Source organism: Littorina saxatilis, linkage group LG1 (genome assembly GCF_037325665.1).
Source record: "Littorina saxatilis isolate snail1 linkage group LG1, US_GU_Lsax_2.0, whole genome shotgun sequence".
Lineage (NCBI taxonomy): Eukaryota > Metazoa > Mollusca > Gastropoda > Littorinimorpha > Littorinidae > Littorina > Littorina saxatilis.
The window spans coordinates 32,969,828-32,986,463 of NC_090245.1; the positions used below are offsets into that span (position 1 = coordinate 32,969,828).

General features: G+C 43.4%; 1 protein-coding gene across 3 annotated transcripts in view; it reads left to right on the forward strand.

The window, feature by feature from the left end:
- LOC138967374 (breast cancer anti-estrogen resistance protein 1-like) overlaps positions 1-11,373 on the forward strand; it is an 84,823-nt gene extending 73,450 nt beyond the window's left edge. For all 3 annotated transcript variants that reach the window (XM_070339929.1, XM_070339921.1, XM_070339911.1), the window contains exon 3: positions 2,627-11,373. In XM_070339929.1, the coding sequence (XP_070196030.1) occupies positions 2,627-5,671 (3,045 nt within the window). In that variant the 3' untranslated portion in view covers positions 5,672-11,373. The remainder of the gene's footprint in view (positions 1-2,626) is intronic.
- Positions 11,374-16,636: the final 5,263 nt, after the last annotated feature.

Sequence of the window (16,636 nt, forward strand, 5' to 3'; positions counted from 1 at the left end):
GCTTTTGTTGAACTCTAAACCTTTCACCTTATCACGCTTCAAGGGTCATAGTTCTGGACAGCCATTCGCTTCAAGTTTATCACCTTGGAGGAGCAACACCGTTGGAGAAATTCTGCAGACATTTTCTTAAAAAGATTGGTTGAACCGATCAGTTCTTCGCGAATTCCGAGTTGTGCTTGTCGGTACCAGACGACTTAGTTTCAAGAAGACGAAGCTTTACTAATTAAAGAAAGTCAAATTGGTTGTGCCTTACGTTTGAGTTAAAATTGACCGTAATCTTTACCGCTGAGTTCTTGGACTCTGGCTAATTCCAGACATTCCTGGTTCCATTCGTCAGGCTTAGAGTGTTGTCAGACCACCCGTTCAACACCCTGTGAGGATAATTCCCGAGTTTTGCAGGCCAGATTGCCGCCGAGAAGATAAACACGGGGTCCACTTTATTGGATTGGCCACCGTCTGAGAGAGACTAGAGATAAGAAAGACCGATTCTATCTTTCCTTCACACTGCTGGCACTGCGGGACAAGGAAAAGGAGGATTGTTTCTAGCTATCTCTTCAAAATAATTGCGTATGTAGGAAATTTACGCGGGAGAGGGAATGTCCACAAACTACATGGATATGTCTGATGTTAAAGCTCATATAGCTTGTAATTTGGTTAACAAAAAGCAGACAAAGCAAAATCGAATCAGCTGACAAAATGATGGTGTGCTGCAGCAAAACTCAATAAATCTTAGGGTACACACTTCTGCTGAGTACTGAGCTCAGTTGAGTTTGGCTTGGTACAACCTGGATGTACAGATTGGCCTTCTCAGACCTTTATATTAGGCTGCACCTCGCAATCCTTCTATTGGGTTGCACGTCTCAATCCTTGTATTATGTTGAACTTCGTTTGTATAAGGTTGCACTTCTTAAGTTATTCTATTGATTTGCATTCACCAGTCGTTCTAATCTATTAAATGGCACTTGATAGTGTAAAGCAAGTACACACTCTAGTGCACGGGCTTGAAACAGCTGATTCCAACATTACTTTGACTAATTGCAGTACACGCGAGAAAAAAGACCACACAAGCCCTGTAATTGCCGCCGGTTCTGGCAGAAAGATAAGGAGGAGAATATTATGTTTGTAGCACGTCAGGTTCTGAGATAAAAATCCGGTATTTTTAGCCTCTTCCATGTGACCTTCGAGTAAGGTCAGATCTCCTCCCAAAGAGAGTCGTGTGTATTTCAATATTAGACGCACAAATTCAAGACCTGTGGAACATTTCTTTGATTCAATCTTCTTTGGCTCCATTTTTATGCGTAGACAGCCGCCTCCCTCCCCCCCTCTCTCTCTCTCTCTCTCTATGTGTGTTCTGACAAATCTGTTTTTCTTTGCGAATGCGAAAGAAGTGTACCTAGTAGTGCAGCTTTGTACACCGTGTTTTTGTGAGAGGCTCTTTTGGTCGATCCCACGGCAATCCCTTTCTGACAGTGTTGTTTGTACGCGCCTTTGTGCGCAAGACTTACTTGGCTCTTATCTTTTTTTAAATTTTTCTTAGTGAAGAATGTAAGAGTACGAGTCTCTTGTGTTAGAGAAAGGTCAGATGGACGCATACTGAAGACTGCTTTCAACTTCAACGACTACACTTTTTAGCGCGTTGAAAACATGCCCTCGGATAACCCAGACCTCCTCAACCCCATCCTCACCCCTGCTCCTTCCTTTACTTTTCATCTTGTTTGCTAGTTTTCCGCGTAAACGTGCTTCTTTTGTTTTAAATCTCGTGAGTGATGTGCGAAGTTTGTCTGCAAATGTTAGCAGAGGTTGAGCGATAGACAACGCTTTTAGTTTTAGAGCAAGGACATACGATGACACTGCAATTTGTGGACTTCGTGTTTCTGTCACTGTTCAGCCAGTGACGATCAGTTTGTGTCTCAGTAAAGAAAGAGTAGGGAAGCGCACACAAGCTGCTTAACTGTTAGAATTGTTAACTGTGATGAAATAGTCTCCTGCTGCTGTTAGTGATTTTGCTGTGAGTGATTTTGCTATGTGGTTCAGCTGTACAAAGGTAACGATTGCAGCAATCTTTGAAGCAATGTAAAAAGGCAATTAGAGAATTGTTTGATGATTACAACAATCTCTGAAGCAATGTAAAACGGCAATTAGCGGATTGATGTTGTTTGCTAATGTTTTGCCAGGTACGATCAGAAGAAAATCTTCGTGTAACCAATTTATCAGCATAGTCAGCCCGTGCAAATCTTGACTTGCATACATGTCAGTAAGTCAGTGGACCACTACACCAAATCTCAATCAAAATGATTGCCAGTGTTTAAATCAAATGCGCAGATCCCCCGTATTAGGTTAAAGCCCTGCTATGCATGTCCAGATGTGTCGTTAACTAAATGTGGAGAGCGATTAAATATACCTGACATTAAAAACAGCTGTCTGGGGATTCACACTTTCTTGTATTCTTGGATTGTGTGTGCAGGACATAAAGTGCTTGAAATATATTTGATGTAAAAAGGACTGCCTGCAGCCGGCGATTATCACCCTAGTGTTATATGTGCGAGGCACAATAGGCTGAGGGATACCAGACACTGATTTAACTGTATGCATCCTTCAACTTATTGTCTTCTCTGTGTGCGTGCAGGTGGTGACGCCAGTGAAGAAGGGCGACGTGTATCTGTACAGCCCGTCTGACCGCTCCATGGAGGACTACGACGTCCCCCCGTCACGCTACTTCCCCTCCAGCAAGGACCCGTCCCCCGAGCCAGGCAGTGAAATATACGACACCCCCACCAACCTCCCCGCCCCTTCCAGCGTCAACAACTCCTTCTACGACACACCGCCGTCCAGCAAGCGAGCGTCCAGCGAGAGGACGCCGCCGGGCAGTCAGAGAGCTTCCATGGACAGTCTGTCCTCAGCAGCGTCCTCCGGCAACAGACTGTCCGGGGACCTCTTGCAGCACAACCTGTACCAGACCCCGCCCAGCAGTAAGCGAGTGTCCGCAGACAGCGGCAGTGTGCGGCTGTCCGGGGGAGAGAGACACTACGAGACCCCACCGGGCAGCAAGCGAGCCTCCGTGGAGAGGACTCTGAGTGATGACCAGCCAACTTACGACACACCGACGTCGTCAGAAGCGGTGAAGAAGGGGGAGGTTTCTGGAGAAGCGACCTACGACCACCCCAACCCCAAGGCAGACTCGCGGCGGCAGTCACGGGAATCCTCGGGGATGGGGTCCAGCAACAGAGCCAGTGCTATGTCCACAGCGTCCAGTGAGTCCTGCCTCTCGGCCAGTTCTTCCTCGCACCATCTTACCCCCAGCAGACACTCCAACGCTGCCAGTCTGCCGGACTCTGCCCGGTCCAGTCTAGACGCCTCGCTTCATGAGCCTTACGACCTGCCACCCCGCGAGAGCCGCGCCCTCAAACAGCTGTCTATGGACTCTGGCCTCGGCCTCTACGACTGTCCAGGCCCTGGCAGGAATAACTCCACTTCACCACAGCCCCCGCATCACTTTGCCGCCAGCTCCTCGCAGCTGTCGGAGTACGCGAAAGGAGATCGTCCACCTCTGGACATCAAGCGGAGCCGTAGCCTAGAGCACGCCCTGGACGACATGTACGACTCTCCACGGAACAACGCGGCCAAGGTCAACCTGAAGTCCACCATGTCCGGGTTCGGGTCCATCTCAGCCATGAACCACGACCCTAACGCTGTGTACGACATTCCGCCTCAGGTGACCAGAGACTCCGTCATTTCCGCACGCTCTGACTCTTCCGACGAGAGTGTAAGACTCTCCTCCTGCAGTATGGACTCCCGGGGGTCTGGCGGGGAGTATGCGGCACTGGCGGAGGGAGTGTACGAAGAACTCCTCCTGGACCTGGACTCCGCCTTGGAGCTGCTGGTCAAGCTTCAACAGAACGTGACGCGCGCCGTGTCCAGACTCCTGGCCTTCGTGTCGTCCACCTGGCGCTCCAAGCAGTCTCTGCAGTCACACGTCTATGACATCAAGGTGGCCTGCATGGAGATGAAAAAAGCCCTCACAGAGTTTGTGGACTTTGCCCAGGGCACCCTGGCCAACTCTGCACGCCTGGCTGATAGGAAACTGGTAAACCGTCTGGTGAAGCAAGTCACTCCACTCCAGCAGCAGCGCAAAGCAATGTCTGCCTCGCTTCGCTCCCTTGAGGAGATGAAGTGGCAGGTGGCGCTGCTAGCTGAGCCGCTGGAGGCGGGTCAGAAGGACGACCTGGGCAGCGTCATCTCTCTCGTCAAGGACCTGGTGCCTGACGTGAAGAAGCTGGCCTCCTTCATCCAGGGCAACAGCACGCTGCTCTTCAAACGATCCTCAGACTTCGCCGCTCAACGTCGAGGGTCTGCAGACACTCACGTAGCGTCTAAACCTCCTATAGGCCCCAAGCCGGAGCTGGCCCCCAAGCCCATCCCTGGACAAGGGGGAGTGATCATCCAGAGGCCGCGCTCCATGCAGCAGAGGCCCCTCCCCGCCCCGCCCGTGTCAGTGTCGGAGCGGCCCCTTCCTCTCACTCCCATGGAGCAGCGACTGCGCGGCATGGGGCTGATAGGATCCCTGGACAATCTCAGCGACTACATGAACGTGGGTGACGACGATCCCCCGCGCCGCTACGCTGTGGCCGATGACGATGACGACGGAGACAGAGACTACAGTGACCTCCAACAGGAGTACGACTACGTGCAGCTGGAAACGTGTGACGTGGCGGCTCAGCAGAAGAGCAAAGACCAACAGCTCAAAGACCAGCAGAAAAGAGACCAGCAAATCAAAGACCAGCTCAGTAAGGTCCATGACCAGATAAACAAAGCGCAGGACCAGCAGTGTCAAAGTCAACAACGGCAGGATATGGAGAACATACGAGAGGAGGTGGAGCCCCCAGACACACCAACACCAGACACAAACCAGTGCTCCTCTTTCGATCAGGAGGAAGAGGAGAAGAAAGCAGAAACAGAAAGTGAAGTGAAAGACACAAAGCCTGAGCCAGTACACCACACAGAAAGAATGTCCGCTGATCTTGGCAACAACAAACACCCAGACATTGATACAGTGCCAACAAAAGAAAACGCCGCTGAAAGTGAAACGATATCTTACTCAAAGCCCCAAAATGACAATGACAAAGACATTCCTGATGGACTCCCGCCAAGCCCAGAGTCGCCAGACGACCTGAAGACCCCGGTGAACAAGATGAACGGCTTTAATATCCCCAACCACCCTCCTCCCCCTCCCAGCTCGGGGGGCTTCGACCTGAACGGCACCAGCCTTGACCCCAGCGACAAGCAGGTGCTGTACTACTACTCGGGTCAGCTGGAGACCAACGCCACTCTCCTCACCAACGCCATCGACGCTTTCTTCAACTGCATCGAGAACAACGAGCCGCCCAAGGTCTTCATCTCCAACAGCAAGTTCGTCATTGTCACGGCCCACAAGCTGGTCTACATCAGCGACGCCCTGCACCGCAGTCTGATGAACTGCGAGGTGCGCAACAAGGTGATGCTGTGCGCCAACCACGTGTGTGAGTGTCTCAAGGTGTCGGTGGCCGCCACCAAGACTGCGGCCCTCCAGTGGCCCTCTGTGCCTGCTGTCCAGGAGATGGTAGACCGCGTGGTGGACGTTTCGCACGCTGCCCATGAACTCAAGCTCGTCATCACGCAGGCGTCGGCCTTGTGAGGGTAGCGAGTGAATCGTGCTGGGCTTTTATAACATAGATAGAAACATTCTTTTGAACGTACGATTGTTCCTTCAGTTACGGCTGTGCATGAGGTATGACCAGACCTGCTATTGTATTGAGTCTTCATACTGACATCAACTGTGCTGGATTTGTAACATAGGTAGACAACTTTTCTTCCAATACTGGCTGTGTGAGTGAAAACTGAACGAGTTCTATTCAGGCTTGCTGGTGCACCCGGAGACTCAAACCAACTGCTGGATTAAAACCATAGAAAGACAACTGTGTGTTATTATAGCTGTTAACTGTCTTCTCTTTGGATTTGTCATGGACAGGCGATTTCTTGCTGACGATCCTATTTCCTTCCAATTTCCTTCCAATGCTGGCTCTGCGTGCTGAAGACCCGAGAGTCCTGATCTTGCTGTTACAAGACTCAAAAAACCTTTTCAGTTTGCCTTGGAGTTAAGAAATAGATAGATGTGTGATTCTGTAATAGGCCACTTCAAATATAGCTGACACTGTAAGTATGTACAAAATGGGTTTCCGTCTGCAAAATTGACAGATACAATACTGTGCACAAAATTGACAGATACAATACTGTGCACAAAATTGACAGATACAATACTGTGCACAAAATGACTACTTGGTGTATCCCAGTGTGCAAAATTAGTATTTGATACATCGTATGTAGAAAATACATAATTACAAACAAATGTCAGTGTCTTCACACAATGGAAAATGATAGAAAAGTGACTTTTTCTTCATGCACAGTATACAAACCAGTGGGATGACGCAGCGCGATGGCCTGCAGACCATAATATTAACTTGCTTGCCATGCGGCGGGGAATGGCAAAGGACAACACGAATTGGACTTATCATCGCCTTTATTTTTGTTTTGTTTTGTTGTTGTGTTGTTGTGTTTTATGGAGTGTGCAAAGGAAAATTGTCAACATCCTAACTTCAAAGTTTCAATAGAAACGACGGCCTGATGATTTGTGTTGCACATGGCTCATTCACGCAATGAGCCATGAAAGTGTATGCCGCTGTGCAGCATAGTACGCTTTAGACAAAAAAGGCCCAGGGGAAAAAAACCGGCACATTTGTATAAAACTGGAAGAACGTGATAGACTTACAGTTATGACGTCATAAGTGTGGACGATTTCAGGTTATAAGTAATAGATAGTGACTATGACGCAGACACAGAGTATGGTGCACAACAAATCGTGTGTTTCTGGAGTAAGTTCGGCGTCAGCAATAACTTGATGTTCCCGTATAAAAGAGACCTCAAGCATGTCAAGATTAAAACGATCAAAATGACGACTGGTTGGTGAGTTTGTGTTGGCTGCGTACTGTGTACACAAAGATTTCCTTCAGATTTAACAGAACACAAGATACCGGCAACATGTGATTGTGTATTGCAGGTGTGAATTTCGATATTTTTTCCGGATTTTCGGCAGTGGTTTTAGATACTAGACCTGTAGAACCATCAACTATGTATTCGAGAAGCTTTCTTATTTAACGTAACCGTCATGTTCACACATAGACGTGTTATGCTCATGTAGACATTTCCTCATTCTACGCACCAAAGCGGAAACCCACGATAATTTGGTATCACAAACTTGCGTGAAAACTCCACATTTGCTGAAAAATGGTCACCACAATGGGTTCAGGGGTCATGACTGCATGCAGGAATGAACGTTGTGTTAAAAATGCAGGATTTAATTTTAAGGGAGGAAAGCCAGTAAAACAACTCGAAAATATTCCAGAAAAAAATGTTCTCACTCAAGTGCTCAGCTACATTTCTTTGGTATTCCGTTTTCAGAGAGAGAGAGAGAGAGAGAGAGGCTGCGCATGCGCGCGCGAGCGCGCGCGTGTGTGTGTGTGTGTGTGTGTGTGTGTGTGTGTGCGCGTGGGTGCATCTGTGTGCGTGTGTGAGTGTTATTGACTTGCAGTTCACTTATGTTTTGAAATTGAATGTTTACCAGCTGCTTCAAAGTTCGTTGTGCACAACACCACAGCTGACTCGCCATCCATCATGTCATAGCGACCGCCAAGAACACTTGGGTTATTTGCCTTACTGTACCGCACGCCATCGACCAATTTGGTTCATGTACCGTTCAACACAGTACAATGCACTATTTTCATTTTGACTGAAAGAGTCACAACATTTTTAGTCTAAAAATAAACGAAATAAAAACTGTAAACAACAGTATCATTTTCAAAACCGTTTTTAGATATTTTCTTTGGCGAAGAAATGTTTTAGAAGACTCTGAGCAGCAACAAGTAAAATAGATTGTGAATGTTTTGCTTTAATAAGGCGCCCAAAACTGCTAGCATGGTTCTGACTTCGGTTTTGCAGCATGTAGCCTTACGAGAGTTCAGCTTGTGTTAGGATTTGCAGAACAAAATATTACAGCGTTTATCCGAGTGCCCTTGATTTTGCTCATGTTTGTGGTTTGCTAGCAAGTTAGTGTCATGTGTGTTGTTGTAGGTTTTTTTTTTTAAACATGTAACTGCAAACTTTGTGTCGGGTTGTGCTTTCCGTATTCCATCCATACTGTTATAGCCTAATACCACCAACCTGCTCTTTAGATCAAAATCAAAACAAAAAACCCGCCAGTAAGTTTAACAAAAATCGCAGACATGCGGTCTGTGGGGATACTTTGTTGACTGATGACTAGTATACCCACAACTGTCCACAGTTTACTGTCAGATAGTGTAGTAAAAAAAATATACTTAAGTTGAAATGAACAGTACCGGGATGTCCTTTTCCTTATCATATATGACTTATACTTTATTTTTCTCTGGGAAGGCTACTGTTCTGAGGTGGTAATGAATAGTTCATTTCATCGGAAATTCATAGGATGTTCCCCCTCCTACACTGGATTTATAATCACATTCAACATAAAGTTAATGTAAAAGTTTGAAAATTAGTTCGTGTTAAGGTGAGCACAAGCATAAAGGATCATTAGTCGTAAGGTTAAAGAAGGAATAACCATTGTCATCGTTTTAGAGAGTGTTTGCTAAACCAAAAACATTCGTGCAAGCATTGCTTCCTTCACCGAGCACTGGTATGGGGTCTCATTAAACCTGAAATGCAAACAAGCGCAAATAAAATATGCGCATTCCCTCACCTATGACATTTTTTTCTGATTATTTTTCTCCACTCCGGCCAGCCAATGTAACTGTCATTCCAGATAAACCTAGTACAACACTGCGCTTGGAGCTAGAGCTGTAACGAATAATGGTGCTGAAATATATCTAACGTGTTGTGTATTATCTGTTCGCTTCAAAGATTAACATTCATGCTTCGTGTGAATTTGTTATTAATTAAAGTAATTATGCTTCTCAGAATCAAGTGCGTTTATGTTAAAGAATAGATGTTGTTGCTGCTATACGTAATAGATAGCAAGAGATGCAGAAACTATTACATTGAATGTACAGTGTGAAGGTATACGTGTGTAATGTACAGCCGTGCGCAATAGCAGCCCTTATTTGTGACAGCAAATTGTACATTTGACATTTTGATTTTTGATGATTTTGACGAAGAGTTGTTTTGCTCTAGAATACAGTCTAAACATGATTGTTTGAAAGCAGCTATAATAGTTGGCTTTTATTTTTATATTGATTTGTGTGTGTGTGTTTTCTGTGGCATCTACTGTTGTGTGACAGTTTTCTTTTTGTCTATGCGGGGAATTATTACGGAGGGTCAGAAGAGAAAATCAAGATCAAAATTCCAAAAAGTTTTGAAAGGATTGGTCAGGGGTAACTTTGCCGTCACAGAAAGACCCAGGCAGGAGTCAGATGCATAGATTGCTAAGCAATTCCAAAATCCTTAAAGGGAAAACTGAAGATGCAGCGCAAGACCACGAAGCTCGCTTCAGGGTTTTTTCAGTTGTTACAAAACATAATGCTTTTCAGGCACTTTCCAACATTCGAACATCGTATTGTTGTTTTAAACAAGTAAGTGCAACTTTTTTTATTTTATTAATTTATAACAGTGACAACTTTACTCTGGCAAAAATGATAAAGTTGCTATCATTTCATTTCTTATAAGTGAGAAGAAAGCACTTACAATTTCGAAAATTGTCTATACAGTATGTCTGTAACGACTGAAATGTCCCAGACCAGTCTTTGTGAGTTGGCTTACAAGTTACCCCTGCCTTGTTAGGAAATCTTGGCACCAGAACTGATGTAACAGTGTAACTGCGACCAATGTTTATCCGGCTTGCCTCAAACGTCATTCCATTGGCAAGGTTCACCAGCCTTCAAAGATCTCGCACCCTTTGCCTTCAGGAACACAAAATTTTAGGTTGAGGGAAGTTGACCTTTCATCTGACAAAACCAACTTCCGTTTTCGGTTGTAACGGAAGTTTTCATACAATGTGACTTCTTTGAATGCTTTGTCGAAAATTGTGCAAAGGGTTTGTCAAAACTGAAATATAATCATTGTCACTTCATTTCTCTGTGTCCTCACTCGCCATTAATTCTAGAGACTAGAGTTGGAATGCAGGATAGTTAGCAGTATTTCTTTTCGCAACGATATAAAGAGAAGTACAGAAGTACAGTTACTGCGTTATGGACGTGAGTGACTTGCTTAGAATATGAGCATGCTTTTTGACCAGCAGTACGTTCTTCCATGAACAACAAATGTAGCTTCATGTAGTCTCAGCTCACATTTCAGAACAGGAAGTTTTCTTTGTTTTGTGCATTGTTTTTCTTCTGAAAATGTCTTATTTTAAAATCAGTGCCTTGATTGTTGTACAGTACCCGCTTAAAAGAGGACACCAAATATCAATTACTTCGAAAAATCAAACAACGTTCGAAATTCTGCTTATCACTGCAGACTTTGTCCATGGTTAAATTGTGTAAATTGTACCAAAGAAATCGAGACAGAATCCCTTTTTGTCTGTTATGAAACTTTGAACGAATTACCAACTTGCTGGTTCTGAAAGCTGCTAATCAGAACCGAATAAGGGCTTTCAGATTTTATGGAGTTAACAGACAGTGTATTGTAAAGATATATTTTTTCTCGTGCAAGCAATCATGTAAAACACAACAGATTTGTGTAGGTTTTTACATGGGATGAGAGAACCCTTTCACAAAGACCAACAGCCTCGCTGCTTTCTGTACAGGATGGGTTTTTTTCTGAATTTATTTTGTAACTGAGACCGATGTCATTCTGCGAAACTGATTCAGAAAAACTCACTAGCTCAGAGTGTTGATTTTTGGTATTCGTTCAAGCGGCAGGATGCTCTGATCCCATGTAAGCGACTGGATTTATGATGATGCAAAAGATAGCATACCCTGGAAGGCAGATATTTTTAACATAAACTTATTTCTATACTTTGAAATATGTACCACTGCTTCGGCGGCTACCGTACCAGGAACGCTTTGTAATGAGCGTGGACAACGTGTACAAACCTAAGGCTTTCAATTTTCGTCTTATTTTTTTTAATAAAGTCGAATGAAACGTGCGAACATAATTATTGCGTATGGTATTTATTACAATGAGAATGTTTGAATGTTTATGCAGAGGGTCTTGCTTATCAGCTAATTAAATATCCGCCCATGAATAGTAAGGCAAAGAAAAAGGTACTTACTCAATTATCTGTTGTGATAAGAATGAAAAAAATGATACATTCATCTTGCGCTGCAATAATTATGTTTCTTCATCTGGCTGAATAAACGCTATTCACCTATGCTTCTGTCTGTTTGTGTGTGTGTGTGTGTGTGTGTGCGTGTGTGTGTGTGTGCGTGTGTGTGTGTGTGTGTGTGTGTGTTTTCTGCTCAATGCGTGTGTGTGTGTGTGTGTTTTCTACTCTGTGTGTGTGTGTGTGTGTTTCTGCTCTATGTGTGTGTGTGTGTGTGTGTGTGTGTGTGTGTGTGTGTGTGTGTGAAAGAGAGAAAGTGAAGGAGAAGGAGAGAAAAAGAAAAAGAGAGTGGGTGTGTGTGAGAAGTTGCGCATCCTCTGTTTGCGCTTCACTCTGATTGAACTGAGCAACAACAGTCACACAAATGTAACGTTCACACATGCACATGCATCGACATGCGCGCACTCATGTGCACACACAGACACACGCAGCGGTGGGAACGATACACTAAAAACAAGTCGCGTAAGGCGAAAATACAATATTTAGTCAAGTAGCTGTCGAACTCACAGAATGAAACTGAACGCAATGCCATTTTTCAGCAAGACCGTATACTCGTAGCATCGTCAGTCCACCGCTCATGGCAAAGGCAGTGAAATTGACAAGAAGAGCGGGGTAGTAGTTGCGCTAAGAAGGATAGCACGCTTTTCTGTACCTCTCTTCGTTTTAACTTTCTGAGCGTGTTTTTAATCCAAACATATCATATCTATATGTTTTTGGAATCAGGAACCGACAAGGAATAAGAAGAAAGTGTTTTTAAATTGATTTCGACAATTTAATTTTGATAATAATTTTTATATATTTAATTTTCAGAGCTTGTTTTTAATCCGAATATAACATATTTATATGTTTTTGGAATCAGAAAATGATGGAGAATAAGATAAACGTAAATTTGGATCGTTTTATAAATTTTTATTTTTTTTTACAATTTTCAGATTTTTAATGACCAAAGTCATTAATTAATTTTTAAGCCACCAAGCTGAAATGCAATACCGAAGTCCGGGCTTCGTCGAAGATTACTTGACCAAAATTTCAACCAATTTGGTTGAAAAATGAGGGCGTGACAGTGCCGCCTCAACTTTCACGAAAAGCCGGATATGACGTCATCAAAGACATTTATCAAAAAAATGAAAAAAACGTATGGGGATTTCATACCCAGGAACTCTCATGTCAAATTTCATAAAGATCGGTCCAGTAGTTTAGTCTGAATCGCTCTACACACACACACACACACACAGACACACACACACACGCACATACACCACGACCCTCGTTTCGATTCCCCCTCGATGTTAAAATATTTAGTCAAAACTTGACTAAATATAACAAGTCGCGTAAGGCGAAAATACAATATTTAGTCAAGTAGCTGCCATTTTTCAGCAAGACCGTATACTCGTAGCATCGTCAGTCCACCGCTCATGGCAAAGGCAGTGAAATTGACAAGAAGAGCGGGGTAGTAGTTGCGCTAAGAAGGATAGCACGCTTTTCTGTACCTCTCTTTGTTTTAACTTTCTGAGCGTGTTTTTAATCCAAACATATCATATCTATATGTTTTTGGAATCAGGAACCGACAAGGAATAAGATGAAAGTGTTTTTAAATTGATTTCGACAATTTAATTTTGATAATAATTTTTATATATTTAATTTTCAGAGCTTGTTTTTAATCCGAATATAACATATTTATATGTTTTTGGAATCAGCAAATGATGGAGAATAAGATAAACGTAAATTTGGATCGTTTTATAAATTTTTATTTTTTTTTACAATTTTCAGATTTTTAATGACCAAAGTCATTAATTAATTTTTAAGCCACCACGCTGAAATGCAATACCGAACCCCGGGCTTCGTCGAAGATTACTTGACCAAAATTTCAACCAATTTGGTTGAAAAATGAGGGCGTGACAGTGCCGCCTCAACTTTCACGAAAAGCCGGATATGACGTCATCAAAGACATTTATCAAAAAAATGAAAAAAACGTATGGGGATTTCATACCCAGGAACTCTCATGTCAAATTTCATAAAGATCGGTCCAGTAGTTTAGTCTGAATCGCTCTACACACACACACACACACAGACACACAGACACACAGACACACACACACACGCACATACACCACGACCCTCGTTTCGATTCCCCCTCGATGTTAAAATATTTAGTCAAAACTTGACTAAATATAAAAAGCACATAATTATACGGGCTATAAAAAGTTGCCCGGGAAAGGAAAGAACAAGTCGCGTAAGGCGAAAATACAATATTTAGTCAAGTAGCTGTCGAACTCACAGAATGAAACTGAACGCAATGCCATTTTTCAGCAAGACCGTATACTCGTAGCATCGTCAGTCCACCGCTCATGGCAAAGGCAGTGAAATTGACAAGAAGAGCGGGGTAGTAGTTGCGCTAAGAAGGATAGCACGCTTTTCTGTACCTCTCTTTGTTTTAACTTTCTGAGCGTGTTTTTAATCCAAACATATCATATCTATATGTTTTTGGAATCAGGAACCGACAAGGAATAAGATGAAAGTGTTTTTAAATTGATTTGGACAATTTAATTTTGATAATAATTTTTATATATTTAATTTTCAGAGCTTGTTTTTAATCCGAATATAACATATTTATATGTTTTTGGAATCAGCAAATGATGGAGAATAAGATAAACGTAAATTTGGATCGTTTTATAAATTTTTATTTTTTTTTTACAATTTTCAGATTTTTAATGACCAAAGTCATTAATTAATTTTTAAGCCACCAAGCTGAAATGCAATACCGAAGTCCGGGCTTCGTCGAAGATTACTTGACCAAAATTTCAACCAATTTGGTTGAAAAATGAGGGCGTGACAGTGCCGCCTCAACTTTCACGAAAAGCCGGATATGACGTCATCAAAGACATTTATCAAAAAAATGAAAAAAACGTTCGGGGATTTCATACCCAGGAACTCTCATGTCAAATTTCATAAAGATCGGTCCAGTAGTTTAGTCTGAATCGCTCTACACACACACACAGACACACACACACACGCACACACGCACATACACCACGACCCTCGTTTCGATTCCCCCTCGATGTTAAAATATTTAGTCAAAACTTGACTAAATATAAAAAGATACCAGCAGCAAGAACAGCACAGCTCTTTGTTACGTGAATGCTAATTTATAACCGCTGGCACGACAAAAAATACACAGACAGGAATGCGAAATGACAGCTCCGACAAGGAGAAAATGCCTCGAATGCCAAGTGACGCCTCTGACAGAAGAAAACGAAATCAAGCAATGATGTAGAGCATTATAATGAGCCCCCCCTAAATGCCAAAATTAATGGTTCTTTGATGCACATCATCGGTTGAATGATCTGCTCACAAAGTGGTGAACACGAAGGCCCGACATAAACCGATCTAACTGAACCAGTGGAATTGTGTGGAATAGTCATTACTGTAGACGAGAACAAATCATGCGGACTTAATGCTTCAGACATCTCACGGATGAAAGGATTCGAATTGACACCGACTGTGAGTTCAGTCTGTACGTATTTGCACATGTAGTGGGAGGTGAACGGAGTAGGGGGCAGGGGGGTACCAAACAGCTCAGGTAGTTTAGGAGAAAGTACTGACTTTCGACTACAGAAGCTTGTATTAAAGTGCCTGCCCGAGGGCCCGTCGATCTATAAGTCTATCGAACCTTGTAACTCTCTACTGTAGTAGAAATGACTCACAAATCTATGCAACGTTCGCAGTTTCTATAACAGCTCAAAAATTGAGAATCAAAGAACAAGAAAGGTAAAGTTATTTGAACATTAATCAAAGACAAAAACAAGAGGCGAAGCCTTCAAGGCTCACGTAAGAAATAGACAAACAGTAACACAAACTCAATCACTCCGTCACACATACACACCCACACACACAGTAAGCTTAGGTGACACTGTGCAAGAAAGAGAGACACTAGATCTAGATCTGTCTGTCTGCATGTAGCCTACTTTCAGGGACACGACTGCCAAATAGTCTCGGCCCGCTCAAAATAACAATGACCGAGACCACACACACCACGCGAGAGAGAAAGACTACAGGGAGGAATGCCGTCATGATGCATTAATTGACGTCAAACACTTTTGACCGTGACGTAATCTTATGCGAGCTTTATCCATAGTCTTGGATAACCACTCACACATAGACTCGGAAATGTTAAAGTTTCTACCACAGACATACACACGCACAAACACACACACACACGCACACACACACGCACAAACGCACAAACGCACAGACAGACAAAGTTACGATCGCATAGGCTACACTTCGTGAGCCAACGAGACATTCAGTAGCACGTCGAACTTGTCGGGGTAGAACGGGGTAAAATTAAACCCGTTTCCAAATATGGTTGCATGGACAGACTCGAAAAGGCCCTTCAATCTCGTGCTCCATACAGAGATTTCTTTTATTCAAGAGAAGAAGAATGCGCTGTTAACCCGTGATTTGTAAAATTTTTTACAAATCACGTTTTGCGCCCGAAATTTTCTTGTCATCTCCAAAGTCAAGGGACAAAAACGAAATCCCTTGACTTTTGGGGTAGCGCGACTCTTTTAATTTTAAGATTTTTTTTTCTTTTTTTTTCCATTACTAGGATGTCCCATCGTTGGAAAATTCCGGTCGCTTCCTCCCAGTGGAAAGCTAGCAGTGACAGAGTCGCACTACGCCAAAGTCAAGGGATCTATTAGTCCCGTTTCGCCGTTATCCCAATTCGCCCCCATCCCATTTTGGCGACATTTTTCAGGCCAAGTGTCATTTTACCACCATGTCATGTACCATTAGCTCCACATCCCATTTTGGCGCAATCCCGGATCGCCGTTATCCCATTTCGCCCCCATCCCATTAGCTTCACATCCCAAGTCAAGGGATCTATTAGATTTCTAGATTGTCTCATCGCTGGAAGATTCGGGTCGCTTCTTCCCAATGAAAAGCTAGCAGCAACGTAGTCGCGCTACCCTTAAGTCAAGGGATCTATTAGATTTTTTTGTTTTTTTGTTTTCATTACTAGATTGTCCCAACGCTGCGAAAGTCGGGTCGCTTCCACCCAATGGAAAGCTAGCAGCAACAGAGTCGCACTATCCCCAAGTCAAGGGATCTATTCGATTTTTTTCTTCTTTTTATATTTAGTCAAGTTTTGACTAAATATTTTAACATCGAGGGGGAATCGAAACGAGGGTCGTGGTGTATGTGCGTGTGTGTGTGTGTGTGTGTGTCTGTGTGTCTGTGTGTGTGTGTGTGTAGAGCGATTCAGACTAAACTACTGGACCGATCTTTATGAAATTTGACATGAGAGTTCCT